The 20218-nt window shown below is 44.8% G+C and overlaps 1 protein-coding gene across 1 annotated transcript in view; it reads right to left on the reverse strand.

Moving 5' to 3' along the window:
- Window positions 1-20218, reverse strand: part of LOC144110257 (PP2C-like domain-containing protein CG9801) — a 38652-nt gene that overhangs the window by 7236 nt on the left and 11198 nt on the right. Inside the window, exons 2-7 of the mRNA XM_077643102.1 lie at window positions 14644-14871; window positions 13161-13249; window positions 12133-12270; window positions 8478-8659; window positions 4973-5174; window positions 3183-3487 (exon numbers count right to left, since the gene is read on the reverse strand). Coding sequence (XP_077499228.1) covers window positions 3183-3487; window positions 4973-5174; window positions 8478-8659; window positions 12133-12270; window positions 13161-13249; window positions 14644-14871 — 1144 coding nt within the window. The remainder of the gene's footprint in view (window positions 1-3182; window positions 3488-4972; window positions 5175-8477; window positions 8660-12132; window positions 12271-13160; window positions 13250-14643; window positions 14872-20218) is intronic.

Raw genomic sequence — 20218 nt, forward strand, 5'->3', positions numbered from 1 at the left:
GTCTCGGCACTGAGCCCTGTACACCCACGAGATGGGAATATTGCTGTGGTGCTCAACGAATCTCGTGAGCAAATCAAGACAGGCTTCTGGCCTAGCACCATATCAGGAACAGCCAATAAAAGGTTTACAGAAAGGCACGTACACTAATAAAACACAAACACAACCAATTTGCTCCTGAGGGCATCTCTCTGGGTTCACCTGGGGCAGAAGGAACCATCACCTCTTGTTGGCCCCTGGGGAGGAGTGGCTCGGCGAACTTGGCAGAGCGCCAAGACGTGCACTCTTCACAAAAGCGCCGGCAGCGGTGTCTCACTCGGCACTCTACTGCGCGCCCAGCTGCACCACTGTATGCTTAGAAAGCCGGTGAGCGCTTCAGCATCGGAACGGAATGCAGCAGTTTAAACCAGAACGCTATAAAACAGCTACACCGAAATGCTATGAAGACTCCTACACGATCTGGCGAGCTCGAGACCGGGAGCAAGAATGCCTAACCCCTCACCACACCTAAGGCTTAAACATTCACATTACACTCATAACCGTCTTGAAAGTTTTTAACCTCGCATAAAAAACGCGCATGTCCTTCAGGGACGGCGTCCGCAGCATATTCGCTTTATCTCACCACGAGTGGCTGGCGCCGCCAGCTAACATAAAATTTTCGAATTGTGCCATGATACAGCAAACATCTTTCAAAGTGAATGATGCTAAACACCAGCAACACCACAAACGCATCTGACCGCATGCTTTTGTTGATGACAGATGGACGGACGGACAGATAAATGGGCGGGCAGACGTATGACATGAAATTTCGACTCCCCCCCCCCTCAAGAATCAATTTGGACTTTTTTTCCCACATAATTAACCCTCTCCCGAATTTAATGTCAACTTTTGTGGAGAAAAGTGGGTTCATTACACGAGTACCTGCGGTATATATACACACACACCTGGCAGGTTCTGACGTCACAAGGTCATGTGACCTAGGTGGAAGGTGAACGATAAACAATGCAAAACAATGGCCACACAGCCCTAGTGCACGTAATTCAATATTTGGCCGAAGTACAAAAGTTAACTGTCACTTTTTTTTTTGGTCACCCCACTGTTTCTGTGGGGGTGGAGAGTATGAGGGGTCACAAGGGCTGGAAAATGTGTCTGCGTTTCAACTGCGAGGCAAGTTTGTAGTGCCTCCTCATTCGCTTTGAGTTTGCAGCCATGGTTGCTGGTTTTAACTGAGGCAGAGTGCCCTGGCCTAATACACATACTGACGGTAGCACCGCCCTCCTTTGTAATAAGAGCGCGCATTCATCCTAACTGAGGCCGTTAAAAGTGGACCTGACTGCAAAGGTTCTCTTCTGAAGCCAGCAAGCTTGCAGGTTCGAGCATTTGTGACCTCTCTTTGTCCTTGAATTTTCGTGGATTTACTTGTTTCTACACTGTCACTCCAATTGCACTCTGAGCATGTCCGACTGGACCTGGGTGGGCCAAGGCCTTAACTCAAAGAAACAGCTGGGCTGGTCCTTCCTGCCAGGAACATAGGGCCTGGGCCAGGCACGGACTTAGAATTGTGGCCTGTGCACACTTCTGCTGTGCAGCATGAAACACAAAGCACACACAGCAATACGAGAAGCCATGGTGACCGCTGCTTCATGAAAGGTCGCATGCATTGACGCTTAGGAGGCTTTGCTGCACTTGATGTAGTCACGAACACGTCTGAAATGTTGCCTCTCAAATACTTCTGATGACACATGAAAGATGACACTGGGTTCACACAGCCTTTGGCTATAGTTAGGCCGACATTCCGAGGTCGTTTTATAATTGTAAAAGTTTTTTTTTTTTTTTTGGCTTCCATGGCAGAAGAGTTTGTTCCCCCCCGCCCGCTGAATGTGCCAGGACTGCAGCAGCAGCCTCCTTCGTGGGTTCAACTAGACCTTCAGCACAACAGTCCCGTGAAAGTCAACCTTGTAGCTGCATGCCTTGCAGTGCTCTGCTGAAATGCTGCGCTCACCGTTCATTGCCCCAATACAAAAAAGTTCTGAATACCCCACATACAACACTGGGCACTCGGGAGCACAAAATTTTGTAAACACCTCGGGCCTTTTCTTTTGGGAGGGGAAGGAACCAGCCTATGGTGGAAGCAGGCTCGTGTTTAGTTCACACCACTTCTTTTCCAAGAAGGTGAGCCAGAATTTTACTGGCACCTTTTTCACATGTGGGGGTGCATGCACATTTTTGCAGGCTATCTGTAAAATTCTCTATGTTGTGACTTCTTTCCTTCCAATGAAGAATGAAGAAAGTGCAGTATCCATTTCTCTCAAGCTCTGCAATGACTCCACCATACAGTGGTTTAGCATAAACCCCTTCTTGACATCCTACTTACAAAGCACAAGAAAGGCTTGCTGTTCTCTGTATTGAGAAAACAAACTCACACCAGACGGTACCTCCCATCCAACTCCAATCACCCCGCTCCAAACAAGAAATCGGTAGTGGTATCTTTATTGAAGGCAGTGGACACTATCTCTTCTTGAGAAGATAAGTAAAAAGAAAAGAACTGAGTCACTGCGGACCTTCAAAGTGTGACGTACCCCAATTCCTTTACTCGACGTTTCACCCGAAGCCAAGGACACCCGCCATCCCAAAAAAAAGGCTCAAGGTGCTGTTTACGAAATTCTGTGCTTTGAGTGCCTAGTGTTCCACATGAAAAAGGCACCAGCAGTGCAAGAACTAGCAATTCAGGTCGTCGATCAAAACCACATATGTATTCATATGTATTCATGTGTGAAAAGCAGGTCTGCAGAGCAGAAGCCTGGCATAGTTTATAATACTGAATGGCAATCTGTTTCTTTTTCCAAGAAAAGCACGCATTAACCAGTTGCATTTTGAAAGTACGTTTTCGTGATTCTCAGTGTGGCCTACAGACGATATAACACCACTAGCTACCCTTTCTGTGCCAAAAAAAAAAATCCATTGTAAGAACGCTTCACATGGTACCATTACAGTAGTGCTCAGCATCGAACAATAAATGGGCTCACTGATTAGCAGTACCCATCACAGAGCTGCATAAACAGTAGTTATCTATGGTGTTTTACTACCACTGCTAATGCAGTAAAGCTTTCATAAAACTCGCAGTCTAAACTCATACTTTTGCATCCATCAGCGAAATTCCAAGAACACCAGGTTTTGAGTCATACCTGCATCCGCAGTAGTGTCAAAGCATGCCTCTGGTGTGCTTCAACTTCCGGCAGCGGTGGAGGCGGCTGTTGTTGCTGCCCGTTGTTTGCACCGTCTTTGCGGCCTCTCTTGGCAATTGCAAACTTGCCGACGACTGGGTCAAAGTTGTCCGAGATGCCATCAGAAGTGAGAAAGATGATGTCACCCGGCTGGGCCACAGTCATGGAGACGGTGAGGTTGTTGAGTTCGGGGTTTTGTCCATCGACTGGTCCCAACGCACCAAGGGCGTCACGCATATCCCGCATGGAGTGGATGTCATGAGAACCTGCAAAAGTGAGGCGAAATAAATGCAGGTACTAGCAACACTAAATCCAAACTCACCTCATTACACCTCAATGTGCTGACCATCATCCTTGACACAAGATACTAATTTTAATACTATCAACAGTTGTTAACTTTCTGCACATTCATTACGTTCAAATTGATGTGGAAGGATTTCTCGTCAGGTGTGGTAAAGAGTGACTAAGCACCTGGGAAACGCCAAAAATCAGCTGGCAACAGCTGCACTAGTTAATGGACTTAAGCGTGTGGCAGAAGGACATGCATGATCTAAGAGCAAATTTTTTACCAAAAAAATTCTGCAAAATGCATGCCAACGACCCTTACAGGAGAGCCGATCACTATCAAAGATTTCTTTCCACAAATGACACCGTGTGGGTTCAGCTCCTGCGTGCCACCAGTGTGGAGACAGAAAATGCCACAGAAGATGGTAGCACTTCAGAAAAAGAGAAAAGCCACTCTTCCCTCTTTGGTTTCATCCCAAAGTGAAAAAGGTGTGCACTGTTCTCGCTAGGTCCTGGAATGTTCAGACACATTTTTTTTTCAGATCAGTTCTAGTTTGATGACTGGGCATTTGGATTCGAGCCAGCTTATACTCAGAATTAAGTCCAGCATCTTTCAGTTTGAACTAAACTCCCCAATGTTCAGTTTTTTTTTTTTACCTCCCAGTATTGTAACATTTCTTGTGCGCCTCTTGACATACTCAGCCAAGTGTCAGTGGTTAGATTGTGTCCACAGCACACAATCCAAAAGTTGAGAGACAGGAAAAATAAACTGGCAGGCTTTCTTTGCAATGAGTAAGAAACGATATCTGGACCACCTGAAAAAGGGGGGCCAACAGCAACAGATTTTTCCCCACGCCATTCACCCTGCAGCCTTACCAAGGCATCAATCACATCTTATGCTGCTTTCTTGGTATATTTCTCACAAGCATGGGTCCCAGCATTAGATGCTTGACACTGAATGTCCCCTTTCTAACAACAAAGGTATCTAAAAGCCTTCAGCATCTGCCGTGCCTGGCAACCCAGCTCAATTCTAACAAACAGAGAGCTCTAACCCAGGTGTTCTAACCACTGTTAAAAGTTTGGGATTCCAAAGCTTTCAAAGCGTGCTGAGAAACCTTGCTTTTATTAGCTTCATGACCTTCCAGCATCACACAGTCGCAAAAAACACCATACAGACACAAAGCTCCACTAAAAATACTAATACTGAATCAATACTGAGTGGCTCTATAGTCAAACAGGCTGCTATGAGCAATTACAGTACAATACCCCCCCCCCCCCCCCAGAAGAAAACTCTGCAAAAGAAATGTGCATGTTAAGGCATGCATCGAGAGATTTGTTCAGGGATCCCTAAAGAACTCTAAGGAACCCAAGTGTTTTGCAGAACCCAGTTTGGGAACCCTTCCCCTAACCCTTTCCAACGGCATCTTTGATGGTCCAATCGCAGCCACATAAAATGCTCCACTTACCCAAGGTGATTTCACGAACGCCATGCTGCTGATTGTAGACGTAAGCGAGGCTGTCACCAACATTGCATGTGCACACAACGTACTGTTCTGAGCCACGCAGCTGGACAACCACGGCTGCACACAGTGTGGTCAACATGCCCTGTTCTTGCAGGATCAGGCTGTGGGCGGCTTGGAACGAACGCAGGAGACAGACAAACACCTCCTGGGAAGTCCACAGAGGAAGCAAGAAGGGACAGCTACATTAAAAGACAGCTTTGAACCCGATAACAGCACCCTTGAAGAATGCAGCGAAAAACTTGCATAATTTGTTTTCATTTCACCACCTAAATAGTCTATGCAGCCTAAATCAAGGAACTGAATCTCAGGTTTGCAGTGGTTATTTTTTTGCAGGCATACTATATCAAATTTCGTACAAAGTGTTACATTGATTTGAAATTGTAGCAACGAAAAACCAAGTGCACAAGAATGAGTGCACATACGTCTATTTTCTAGAGATAACACTAAAAATGCAGAAAACAACAATATTACCGTTAAACCTGAATCTAACGAACCTCTACGTAGCAAATTCCCCAATACTGCAGACTTTCACATCCCCTATGCCTCCCCCACAATGAAGTATGGACACCACTTTTAAACTCCACACAGCGAAGCTGTTGCAGTGGCTGACCTTAATATCCCCGCCGAGAGGAAATTATTATCCAGTGAGCAAAAGATGTTAAATGTTAGATTTTTACTGAGGAGCATGCCAAGATTCTGTACATCCTACCACACGCATAGTTTAAGCACTTTCAGTTGAGACCTCATATCTCAACAGCTTGGCTCAACAGTGGTTTCGAGGTCTGAATTACGCTGTTTTCGCCTCATTCTAAGATGAACGCATTTTAAGCAATTTAAAATGAAAATCCTTGTGAAACAAGTAAAAGAAACTGTGCACTGACTGGAGTTATATCAGTGTTACTGTAAAATACACAGACATTCATCTTAAAAACAAATTTCTTGCATTTTCACATGCATGACTTAAATGGTCGCAGGGATGATTTTGCACAATTCAGTCATTTTTCGCAGCATTCCCGTTTGTGCACATTGTGCCTTGTGTACGAGGATTGGACGATATTTAGGTTGCCTAAAGGGGGTATAATAAACACCCTACACCAATTATTCATTAGCTAGTAATTCGGTAGCACAGGACTAATTTGAAAGATATGGGAGAGGCCTTCGCTCTGCAGTGGGCATGGTTAGGCTGATGACAATGACTTAAAATTCGGTGTAACTATGCTATACTCTGTTTCAAACATAATGTGCAATGCTGCCAAAGCTAGCAAGCCTCTTAAAGCCGCCTATGCCCGTGCCCGAAAAGTAGTTCAACACATGCCCAAATGGACAGGCAAGGACCTATCGTTGCGACAAAGCTGAATACTGTGATTGGCAACATCGTGCAGTTGGTTTTACTTCTTACCACAGTTCTGTCAAGCCCATCGTTGAGACCTCGAGAAACAAGAGTGACATGCTGCAGAGTGATACACGGCTGTCATGCCTAACCGAACTGACTACATTCGTGCCCAAAAAGTAGAACACTATTAGTAAAAGTTATAACGTGAGGGTTCAGTAACTGAATGCCTGCCTTCCATGTCCATGATTTGAAATGCCAAACATGTTGTCTTGTGCTGTTCCATGTTTTTTTGGAATCCTCACCGATGCTTTGAGAACTACGAGTCATATGAGGTGGAGTGATATGCTTTACTGGACACCCTACTTATGTAGCCTCCACAATGCTACGCACTAAGTGTGGAACAGAGTATAGAGTTTAAAAACAATACAGTCGAACCCACTTATAACGATACCAGTTTTAACAATATATCGGTTACAACAATGAAAAGCTGCTGCACCGTCCACTTTTGTATGTTTTCTATAGTAAAATAACCCGCTTACTACAATGCCCTCATGCTGCATTATCGGTTATAACAATGAAGTCTGGCTTCTGAGTGCTCATGCCAAAAGGTAGCGGAATGCGAAATGCTTGAAAAAAAAAAAAATTCCAGCCGCTGCACCCTCCCCATGCGCTCATACATTAGAACCTGTTTTCTGGCCTTCTCTGCATCGCCAGCCCCGCACGTCTCACTCCCACTGCCCTTCCACCCCTCCGGACACAAATGGGCTGTGCCCATAGCTCTACGCCGCGCCACCCTCCGAAACACAAATGGACCTCGCCAACATGCCGACAGCGCTGATCTGCTCGCTCACCCCTCATTCTGCAGTTCTGCCAATGGATTTGGTTGTTTGTGTTAGTTGATTGCGTCGAAGTCATTCCTGGCCACGTGGTTTCTCCACCTCATTTGAATTGCCACCGAAACGGAAGATGGCTGATCCGCCCGCTGATTATCGTACAACGTTGCCGGTGAAAAGAAAGCGCACGACTATCGATTTGTAGACTAAGTGCAGTATCGTGAAGGACAACAAAAACTGTAAGAAAGTGTGTGACTTGGTTAAGAACTACTACGCACTATCGCAAAGGATGGTGTCGACAATCATACGCTCCCCTGAGAAGTTAAAGCGCTCGCTGACAGTGGGCGCGAACATGTTCGGCATGGTGCCTATAAGGAGGTGGAGGAGGCCCTCTATGAGTGGTTTCTTGGTACCCGTGCCCAGAACTTGCCTACCACCGGGCCGACTCTGGCTACAAAGGCGAAGCAGTTTGCCCTGCTGATTAACAATGTGGACTTCCAGCCAGGTGGCGGCTGGATACAGCACTTCAAAGAGAAGCCATGGAGAAGGATGTCGGCAAGCTTCGCATCAGGCAAGCAAAGCTGACGGATATGGGGTTTTCTCGTGCAAGGCAGTGAGAAGTACGTGGTGAGATGCTTTTGGCGATTTCACCCCAGCGTTTCTTCGGGATTTCTCAAGCTGAGAGGCGGCCACGGCAACCTTCTTGTATTTTTTACAAGGCCCCATTTGGGGCCACCAAAACAATGCCTCGGCGGAGCTCGCATGTCACTTGCCGTCCATGAACCCTCTTTGCTGTTGTTAAACTTTTTTTCGCGCAACCCGACTCGACTGTATAACAGGAATGGCCAGCAGACAAATGTTTACAATCACAGCAAACATAGGTGACACAATGTGCCACACTCTAGTGCCACTGGCTCTTCTGTCGCTAAATGCAGCAGTATCCGCAGCTTTCACTTTTGTGCCATCAGCAAGTGGCACTGCAACCATTCACATTCAAAAGCAGTACAAAGCAACAGGAAGTAGCAAAGAAGACTAGGGATAACCAGCGTTGCCACTCAGTTCATGCGCTTCAGGCACTGACAGCAGGCACATCTCTGAAGCGGGTACACAAAGACAGAGTCTGTTTCCTAAAGCAACAATTGCTGGGCAGACTGAAAGAGTGGAATGTGGAAAGAGCTGAGCAGCACTTTTGTATCCCCCATTCTCCCTCCTCCAAGGCCCTTTTCAATTTGACAAAGAGTGGCCCCGCAAAATGGCCACACATGGAGACCACCAGACCAACCTGAGTTGTGTCAATGGTGCCGCCCTCCCGGTAGAGGGCCCGGTTGAGGTAGTCCATGCAACCGTGGACAGCACAGCGTGCAGCCAAACAGGACTTGTCGCCCCAGTTGACTCCGTCAGCAAGGGCCAACACGGCACTATTCTCTCGTACGCAGATGGCAAATGCATCGGCTATTGGCTCCCCTGCAAAAGCCACCACAAAAGAAAACAGACAAAAGTGAACAAACAAGGGGTGCATAGAAAAGCAACGGCAGCTATGATGTGCCAACACGTCAGATACAAAGAAACAGTTTACACACTGATGAAACCTGCTGCACGGGCACTTTCAATCAGGACCACACCAGCACTGCTATGCAACCAAACCAAATTCTACTAGCATGGCACAATTGAGATTTCTGGTCCAAATTGAGGACCTGCTCACACTACATTCATGCACACGAAACATACCAATGCACAATACTTAAAGTGCTTGCCTGTGTACAAAGTGAAAACTACAAAGCAACATTTACAATTAAAGGCGCTTTTCATTTACATTTCAATTTACATGGTCACACACTCGTCTGTTTGCCACAGCCTACACAACAATAGCTGTGTGGTTTGTCTGTCATGCAGCAGGCCAACTCATTGCTCAGGACTGAGCAGAAATTTGTAGTGTTGCATGTCTAGCACACCTGAAACTTTAGATGGGATCACACTCAAGAAGTACTGAAAGTGCCCACACGACAGTGGTGTTAGATGGCACTGAAAACACAGATGATGCAGAAAGACTCCAGAAACAAACTGCTCTTCAGGAAACTTGGCACTTAATAAACAAAGTGCACATCCAGAACCACTGGCTTCAAGTACCATTTAGAACCAATGTCTTGCATACTATGCATTTCTCTGGTACGTGTACCTAGTGCACAAAAATATTGGTTGGTTTTGAGGAAAGGAAATGACGCAGTAACTGTCTCACATATCTGGGACTGCATCACAAGGGAAGGGATAAAGGAGGGAGCGAAAGAAGGAAGGAAGAAAGAGGTGACATTGAGTAAAGCTGAGATTTGGGCGAGTTGGTAAGCATTCATGGTGGGTGAACAGCGCAACAAAGGCCTTGTTGTCCTTGTCTTTTGCGCTATTTTCGCTTAAGTACATATCACCAACTTGCCCGTCTTGCCATCGTGTTCAACTGCAAGGCAAGTGCCGACTAGCAACTGAGTTTATTACCGCTATATTATTACCACTTATTACCACTTTTTGTTCTTCAATAAACTCAGTTGCTAGTCGGCGCTTGTCTTGCCTTTGTCCCGCCTTTGTTGTGCTGTTCACCCACCATGAAAGTGGTGACAGTCATGTACGCACAGCACATGGGTGCCTTTTGCGTTTCACCTCCATCCAAACGCGGCAGCCGCGGTCGGGTTTGAACCCAACAACGAACTGGTTTTTCGGTTTTTCGCCAAAAGTCTGCCAGATGTTTCCTACCTCATCAGCCTGGTACAACTATGCTTTGAAGGACCATATGAATGGCAACAGCTCACTATCATTGCAACGTTGTGAAGTCACACAACTATACACCTGAACTTTGTAGTTTATATGCTGTTATAAATCGCTTGGGAAAACTGCTCACATCTGCCACTGCACTTCTAAAATGTGTGAGCAATTACTGTAAAAAATGCAATGCACTACCAGTTGGACACTGCCGTTCCTCATTTCAACTTTGCGTTTTGGTTCCGTTTTGCATTTCTGTGGAAAACAGTACAACTATTTTGGACATCTGTCGTCAAAAATGGTCGCACAACTACCACTGAGGTAGCTGTACTAGGAAGTGCGTGCAGTCCATATGCTACACACAACAAAAATAACTGAAACAGCAGGCTCGGGTATCAGTAGCACTAACTGCACACAACTAGTTTCAGCTAATTCCTTGCTTCAAAACTGATGCCTCGCAGTAAATCAGTAGCTACTGCCCTTTTCCTATTTTTTATCAAGATAGTACAGTATGCATGACAAACCACCGATACTGTGGAAGCGGCCACATAAAAGGAACAAGAAACTGTTTTTACTGAGGTTAGGAAAAGCAAAGGAGTGACCAGTATTCCATCACCCGTCACCACACCGCAAAACTTTTTAAGCTAGCTTCCATAACACTGAAGAGATTCGAAATTAAAAATGATGACCCTCCTCACCCACCCAAATTCGTACAGGCCGACACACCAGAAAAAATAAAATAGGTCCGGACAGCACCCATCTCTATGTCACATCAGCTCCATCCCGCCCACGGCAGCAATTTTTAAGTTATTTGTAGTTTATAGGGTCAACGGAGAGCTTTTAAATTTGACTCGAGTATTCACAGAAACCACCTCTGCAGACCTGTTATACTACAATAGGCTAACAAAATGATTTCAGGGTCCCTTTAAGCCAGCTATGTCATGGTCCTAATTTTGAGTTCATTCATTTTCATTTCATTTCATTCATTTTTATTTGTTCTTCACAACATGACGTGGAAGCGGCCACATAAAAGGAACAAGAAACTGTTTTTACTGAGGTTAGGAAAAGCAAAGGAGTGACCAGTATTCCATCACCCGTCACCACACCGCAAAACTTTTTAAGCTAGCTTCCATAACACTGAAGAGATTCGAAATTAAAAATGATGACCCTCCTCACCCACCCAAATTCGTACAGGCCGACGCACCAGAAAAAATAAAATAGGTCCGGACAGCACCCATCTCTATGTCACATCAGCTCCATCCCGCCCACGGCAGCAATTTTTAAGTTATTTGTAATTTATAGGGTCAACGGAGAGCTTTTAAATTTGACTCGACCATATAAAGTGCATAATATATGAAAATATAAATCAAAAGCAAGCAGCAGATGCACACCTAATCTGTAGCAACATAAAGTTTATTAATGAGATCTTGCTGAATTGGCTAGAAAATGCATGAAACAATGAACTAAACCCCATGAATGATGAGTTTAGTTTTTTAATTGCTCACTATCCTTTGGGAGCTTTTCATCGAACATAAACTTAGCAGTTTATTACAGAAATGAAACGAACCCATTTCCTATTTCCTAAGAATACATGAAATGTTCACTGTGACACAATGAAATCACATTCTTTTGTTCTGAACATGTTTTTGTAAGTGCGGTAGACCTTGTACCACGATGCAGCTTCTGAACGAACATGGGCTCGCTTGGCATCAATGATCCTCAAATCTCCGCTGCATACATAGTCATATCAGGAGGTCCCAGAATGTGACAGAGACTAAATGTTGATATCACGGTCATCACAATTTTCCTAAAGCAAGGCTTCCATTCTCATGTGCTTTTGATCGCTGCTTTTGAGCATCCATGCAGCAACTACCCAAAAGACACGATTTTCCTGCCACCTATGGCAAATAATCAGACCTAGGCTTGTTAGGATGCAGTTGTTAGAGCTGACAGGAAAATAGCCATAAGACAAACGAATGAATGTTATATGGCCAAAAAAAATAAAGCAAGGTGCTTTTTAGATGTGCTCCCCATGGAGCAGTTACCAGATGCGCACACCTAAGGATGTGCCCACCGCGGCTGAAAAAATAAAGGTGAGAAAAAAAATTCGGAAGAAACGATGCGTCCAATAACCCCAAATGTGACGAAGACAGCGCATCATAAAAGCATCCGAGAAAAGAAAACCTTACCGGCATTTTCTTTGGTGACAGGATGACACTCGTACAGTGTTGTAGCAATTCCATAAGCGAACTCTGCTGGCTGGTTCCAGTTACCGATGCCAGCAATCTCTTCAGAGGCCGTCTCAGCTTCCTCACCAGTTACACAAGCTGGAAAAAAGAAAAAGGAAACACCTCCTAAAATTCGCAAATTCATCTCAGATGCAATAGCATCTGAATTAAAAAACAAAAGACAGGGCTATAACCAAGGTTTTTTAGTGTGTAACAAGGATTACCTATACACTAACCCTCTGTTCTGTCCTGTGATTTACACAAAGTATGTAGTTAGGCAATATTTAATTTATTTGCATAGCAATTTGCACATACCAAACAGATTTTTTTTTGCACGGCATAAGGCTGTAACTATTTCAACACGTCGTTCTGCTTTTGCTGCCACTCTATTTGAGGGCCAGGGGCTCATCAAGCTATCACAGAATGTCTTTTTCCTTAATTTCCTATGCCCCTTGAAGTATGAATAAAAGATTTAAATTGCAAATGAATGATTTTTATTAGTATGCTGTTTCCGTGACCTCAGTTACAGGCAATTTCGATGGGCAACACTGTATCTGTGATGACAAGTACATTACCCATATTTTCGTACCTGCTCCCAGGTTTGAAGGTTGTATTTTGTTATGTGAAACATTTCACAAACAGAGTTGTCATTTGGAATCGCTATTTCAGCCATTCAACTTGCGCAAGGAGATTTCCAAAAAAGTCAGTGATCCCATCACTGCGTCCCAACCATTATTGGAAAATCCACACATCCGAATGGTTCTGGCTTGCTGTTTTGAAATTACTATATACAGTGTTTTGAAACACTGTTTGCTGCAAACAAAGGAGAGGAGAATCTGAGGAATATAATGCACAAAATGCAGGGAATGCCAATCACAAGTGCTATAGCAGCACGAAAAGAAAATGTCAGAAAAAGCAACTTGAAGAGCTGAACATATAAGCAGTACAGAAAGACCCAGGCTGTGGAGGCTAACATGCTACTGCCTTACCTGTGTCTGCAACCCGTGGTCCTTCAGTGTTTGATGAGATACTGGTGGGTACCTTTGCCTTGGGTGTACCACCACTCTTATCGAGGTACCTGCACGGAGAAGCAGATCTCTCCAGTCAGATAGAGGGACCTGTTGAAAAATGACACCTTTGCATTCCACCGCTTTTAGGCTACCTCCGTTCTTTAGAGCTTGCTTGATTCTCTCCATATTAAACTTCCTTATGTCAGCTACCTTGCGCCTATTTATTAACTTCGATATCTCTGCCAGTTATTCTGTCTGTAAGGTTAGACGCTTTCATGCTTTGGCGTTTCTTAATGAGATCTTTAGTCTCCTATGATAGCTTGCCTGTATCCTGTCATACCATCCTACCGCCTACCTCTACTACGCACTCCATAATAATAGCTCTCAGATTATTGTTCATTGTTTGAACATCAAGATCGCCTTCCTCAGTTAAAACCGAATATCTGTTCTGCAGCGATATCCTGAATTACTCTACTTTCCCTCTTACCGCTAACTTGTTAATGGACTTCCGTTTCCCTAGTTTCCTCCGTTACCTTTTCAAATCTAAGCTGATTCAAGACCTTAGCATCCTGTGGTCGGTACAACGCACCTTTCCGAGGACCTCTACATCCTGCATGATACCAGGGTGAGCGCATAGTATGAAGTCTATTTCATTTCTAGTTTCACCATAGGGGCTTTTCCACTTCCTGTTCTCTCATTTTCAGAAGAAGGTATGCATGATCCGTAAATAATTTCTCTCTGGGAACTCTACTAACTCCCCCTTGCTATTTCTAATATTCACACACCCCTACAGCAAACTCTACACATACCCCCCTTCCCCCCCTTTCCTAGAGCCTATGCCACAGTTGCCTACTGCCTGGTCCCCGGGGCTGTTTCTTGTCTACCTTCGCATTGAAGTCGCCCATCAGTGTAATGTACTGTAATTTTACTTCGTTTCTTGCTGATTCCCCGTCTTCATAGAAGCTTTCAACGATCGGGCCATCATGGCTGGATGTAGGCACATAGGCCTGCACCACCTTCAGGTTGTGCCTCCTATTAAGCCTAATTATATAGTTGCACCCTCTCGTTAGTACTATATAATCCTCAATGTTGCCAACGACATCCTGATTGACGAGGAATCCCATACCTAGTGCTTTGGCGGCCTGTTCGGAGCCAGAGATTTTTAACACCCTCCGCTGTGTTACAGGTGTGACTGCCGCCTTGGCCATTTGCTACGCAGCTGCTGGGGACTGAGGGCCAAGGGCTAAATGAGGGCCTAGAGTTAAGTGGTTTGTTCACCTGCTGTGCACCTCACCACATTCTTTTGTGCCTACTGTACCAGCCTAGACATACTGACACTGAAGCTTATGCCCAAATCATGACTGCGCTATGAACTGTTTCTAAAAGCGGCACGACAGCCACATAATTAACGCCCCACTCTGCACACTGTTTTGGTGCACCAAGCACAGCAACAACACGTCACCTGGAGGCGAGATTCTCATTGCTGCCACAGAGGGAGTCATCGTCGATGAAGTCGACCTGGTCAGTGACCGTGAGTGCCCGGTGCGGCCCTCGGTTGACCCGCGTAAGGCCTCCTGATGGTCCCGTGTAGGCTGCCAGGATGCGCTTGGACAGCGGTGCCACATCCCGATTGGGCAAATCATAGCACGACTTGGAGTGCACGATTTCAGGTTGCTTGGGCAGTCCTTCCCTGGAGAAAGGAGCACAAAAATGTGTTCCTATTTTTTCTTTTCAAGCACAAAGGTTAGTTTGAAGGGCAAATTCATTGGAACAAAAAAAAACTTTGCCCAAAGTTCTGGGCAGTGCAGTCACATAACTGAGCTAGCAGAGATGGAAATACAAGGCATCTAAGGCCACTTGAAAATGTAGCAGGGAGAGCTGCAGCTGGAATGTGCACAGAAATGACATCTGGCATACTGCTCCTACGGTTTTGTGTGCAGAAAACCAAAGTAATGTTCAACAGTCTCGGACAGCAACTACAATTTACAGTAGCGAAGTGCTGAAAGTGGTAAGAGAATACATCTACTCACGCAAGGTAGTAACTGCAGATCCCGATCACGTGAGTGAAATAACTAGAGTAAGGATGGGGTGGAGCGCATTTGGCAGGTTCTCTCAGATCATGAGTGGCAGTTAACCAATATCCCTCAAGAGAAAAATATATAAGAGCTGTATATTACTGGTACTCACCTACGGGGCAGAAGCGTGGAGGATAATAAAAAGCGTTGAACTTAAATAGAGGACAACACAGCGAGCTATGGCAAGGAAAATAATAATAGGTGCGACATTAAGGGATAGGAAGTAGGCCAAGGAACAAGTGTGGTTGAAAGCCATCCCAGTTGAAATCAAGAAAAAAGAATGGGCTTGGGCGGGGCATCAAATGATAAGGCAAGATAACCGATGATCGGTAAAGCTAAATGACTGGATTTCAAGAGAAGGCAAGCGCAGCAAGGGGTGGCAGGGAGTTAGGTGGGTGGATGAGATTAAGAAGTGGCTGCAGCTGGCACAGGATGGGGTTAACTGCAGAGATATGTGTGAGGGCATTGTCCTGCAGTGGGCATAGTCAGGCTGATGATGATGATGAAATGATTCAAAGCTAAGAACTGCAAGGTTCATTTGCAAAGTCAGCAATGAGTGCTGACCAGATAGGGCTTTGTGCTTACACGTCGCCAAAGGCAACGATTCCTTTTATTGCGTTAGCAGTACATTTCTTCCCCCCCCCCCACCAAAAAAATCTGCACACGTGCGTATGAGCGCAAGAAGCCATCGCCCTCCCTGTACGGTGCATGTCCGGGCACCCACTAGTAAAAATGCATCTTGACCCACCTTCACCGTCGCCCTCCAACAGCCTCCACCGACGAAAAAACGCGCTCAGTGGCAGAACGAAAATGTGACGCCAAAATCAAAATCAAGGATGCAATGGGAAGGTAGTCAATGTAAAAACCAAATGTACAACCAATACTGCTGACGCAGATTTGCCAAATCAGTTTATATGATTGCCTGTGCATATTTTATTTTCACGCAATATATTGAAAACCCCAATCATCACTGAAGTCAAAATTTTGCATTAGGGTCTCTACACCATCAAGTTTCACACAGAAACCAAATGCAACACTATACCTAAACTACACTGCAGGTAAAAGGATGTGGTTGGCTAATGTTATGAAAGAAGGAAAGGCACTCTAACCAGATGACTCTGGCTACCCCCTTGAAAAGGTAAGAACTAACGAAAATAAGAGGTTCAATTAAAAGACAACGTCATCCACCTGTCACTAAAGGCAATGCAAGGAAAGCAGAGCTGTGTGCTTAACTGTAGTCAAGAAGTGACTCCAGTGAATTTTTTAGATTGTGATTTAAAAAAAAAAAGGTTGAACACGAAGGTAACGCTACATGCTTATCTTTTCTCTCAACTTATCTACTACACAAAACAGCCCTGTGCTTTCCTCTGATTTCTTCAAACACTGCTATAATGGCTGCTATAATGACTTACAATGAGATGATATGCAGTTAAAACTTGATGTGCTGCTGAAATTAAATGTATTTTTATCTGTATACATTAGTATTCTTTTTTTTTCTTTGATAATGAAATCCCCCGCAGCATAACAGAGAAAATATTCCCGAATGAACAGAGTTCGCACAAGCACTAACTTTTCATTTCAGTCACACCAACAGTGACAAAACCCAAGTTTACATGTTCACTCAGTAACGACCAATGAAAGAGTATAATCAGAGATTTAAGACAACAAATTGTGAACAGAACATACCCATTATAATAAGGCCTTATTTAGCAGAACACTACGCAACGGAAGTATAAAAAATGGACCAGTTGAAACCATTGAAACTTGGCTTTCAAGGTACTGCTCACAGCAAACGCGATATGGTTTTCCAGATGATGCGGTTTTTCAGAGCACAAGTTCCAAATAAGATCACCATATTTCTAACCAACTTTAAAAAGTGATACTGGTTTCCAGCTAATAGACTTATAAAAGCAGGGATAATAAATCAGCATTCTATGACTGTCTTCAAGCGTACTGGAAATGCAAATTAGAACACAACTTCAAAGCCAGCTACATTAAGCTACACTTTTTCCTTAACAGCCCGTGCTGCATATAAGTATCAGCAACATCGCATTCAGTGTCCAAGTAATTCTACTCTACTGGACAAATACATAATCAACATAAGACATCAAACAGCAGGCTTAACTTGATGTGCATCTAAAATATAAGCCAACAGCAACAGGTAAAGTCACTGGGCTTACGATGTCGTCCTGAAAGTGGTTTAGAGTTGTATCGCCAGCTTAATGACAATGCTGAATGCAATTAATTTATCATTAAATCTCATCATCCGGTCAGGCAGGGTCAATCCATCAGTCAAGCCAGTGAGTGACTCTACTGTGATTCCACATGGTGCAAACACTGGGCCACTGTTGCCTCAGAAATGATGCAGTGCACATGGACATATTGCAACTGGTGGTCACATTAAACCTTCTTAATAATGCCTATGCCACAAACACCATGATAATGATTCCCAGCAATCTCTGGCACGCTACTATAAAGCGCACACACCGCTTCTTGCTCGTGCCAGAGTGGTGTGTACCACTGATTAAGGCATTTTACTTCTGCTGTGGTAATAAGCAAAATCCATGCACACTAAACAACTCACACTATCTCAAAAATAGAACAGTTACGGGCAGTAAGCTTCAACAAATACAAAAGTTCCAAGTAGTTTAATATTCCAAGAAGTTTTCATACTGCTCAGACATTTGCATGCAAAACCTCTCCTTTATTCTGGCATCCTGTGACCTCCCTTCACAACTGTGGGGACTCGTGACAAGAGTGATAAAAAGATCAAGACCATGAATCACTGTCTGAACGGGGCTACCAAGCATAAGGCCGCGCTACCGTTCAAGTGCTTCCTTTTCACTGCTCCTTAAAGCCTAGCTGGCTTGAAAAATAGACCAAGGTTGCACAGCAAATGAACCATGAGTATATAACACGAAGCCTCTCCTCTGTATCCATGCAAGTTTTTTCACTACGTGCTTTGCTTGGCGAAACCTCTTAGCCATCCACATACCATAGTGATTTTTGCTATGCCAAACAAATGACACAAAAACTGATCTGCTGAGGAACATAACCTCAGGAGACTTTGCAATGCCAAGACCAAAAATAACAATGAAGGAAAAAAAAAAGAAGGGGAATGAAAATGTTTTCAATGTTGCCAAGTGCTGAGAGCAGCGTGGACAAAAACCTCTACCCTTGCATTTTTTTTTTTTCATGAGAATTTTCACCTACCAGGCCTAATGCTTACGCGTGAAGCTCAAAAACCCATTATAAGTCCCTTTTAAGCTTGAATCACCACTGGAATACCAAAGTGCAGACACTAGCTTTCTGAACTGCACCTCCCAACGCCTGTGTTTGAGCAAGATCAGGACAAAAATTACAGGATTGCAATTAAGTCTGCTTAAGAGCAAAATTCAAAAGCCTTTCACCTCTTTCTCCATCCATTTTTATTTTTTATTTTACTTGGTTATTATTTTTGTTTTAGTTTTTATTATTTTCCCTATCACTACCATCATCATCGCTATACCAACTATCACTACCACCATTTTTGGTTTATGGGGGTTTAACGTCCCAAAGTGACTAGGGCTATGGGGGACGCCTATCATCATTACTGTCATCATCACTACCACTATCTATCTCTAGTACTATCAGTGGCTATCATTATCACTACCATCATTGCATATATGTAGCTTATCAACTGCTGCTTAACCAACTTTTACATTTTATTTTAATTACTATACAACTTATGATTGACAGTTCGTGCAGGCACTTTTGCAGACAACTTCAGTCTACAGCTTTAGTCTACAGCTTCCGTCCACGCCAGAGCTGGATTAAGGGGGGGCTAACGGGGCTGCAGCCCAGGGCCTCACCTCGGACAGTAGGAGAAGAGGGCCCATTTATTCTAACCTGCTTAGTATATGGAACCATGGGCAACGGAACTTCGAGCGACATGTATGAAGCGAAAAAACCAGAACAAGCAAACGGGGCCCCCCGCCTAATGTAACAGCATGCGTTTAGCCTGATCACTTGGGGAGAACTTGTCGAGCTGCAAAAGCAGGAATCCCCCGCCACCCCGGTGGGGCCCTCTTTTTTACGAAGCGAGGTGCGTTTGCTTGGAAGAGTTTTCGTGGTTTACTGTCAATCCGTCTGTCCAGTGCTGTCTGGAGAGGAGGGGCAAGGGGGAAACACCTAAAATACGTAATGTGGGATGAGGACCTAAATCTCCCTTGCCCCTCGTCACCACCACGCCACCCTCCACCTCTCAAATGTTCCGCTGCTGTCCTTCTCATAGAAAGGATGTGCTGCAGTACCCGACAGTGCCTCCCATTCGACTTTTCTTTACCGTGATGGTAATTTGGGCGGGAGGATGAGTCCGATAGCAGATGATGATGAGTCTGATGGCAGAGTCTAGGTAGGAAAGGAAAGAAGACGTCACGCGCTTTTGTCCGCATGCCATGGGGCATGGAATGTTCACTGTTTGGGCTAGGGTTGTGGAAGAGTGAACGGGGAAGTTGGAGAGCTGGGCACAAAGACCCGTCTCCAGGGCCCATTCGTAACTAGTGGCTGCGCAGACTTGCACGTGCTCAACAGAAAAAGTAGGTCAGACTGGCCGCTGAACTTTGCAGAAAGAAGTAGAAAAAGATGACTCAGAGGCAACGGAGGGCGCGTAACTTCGACTGCGCTAGGAGTCGCCCTCTCCCCTTCGTTCTCGAACTCGGCGTCAACGGGGCGAAAGAAAAATCGAGAACCTCCCAGAACAGATGATTGCTCCTAGCCAATAGGAAGACGAGACCGGAAAGGGAGTAGGAGCGAGTTTGTACGAAGAAGGAGGGAATTTGTACAAGGAACTGTATGCGTATGTGAACGCCTGCTTTGGCACTAGTAACAGACAGGTGCGATGCGCGTCTATGGAAGGAAGTTGATCGCGGGTTGCGATTCAGCCCCGAGCCACCGGTTAAGCTTGCATAAGTCTGCCTGCTG

The sequence above is a fragment of the Amblyomma americanum genome, chromosome 11, assembly GCF_052857255.1.
Source record: "Amblyomma americanum isolate KBUSLIRL-KWMA chromosome 11, ASM5285725v1, whole genome shotgun sequence".
In the NCBI taxonomy this organism is placed as follows: domain Eukaryota; kingdom Metazoa; phylum Arthropoda; class Arachnida; order Ixodida; family Ixodidae; genus Amblyomma; species Amblyomma americanum.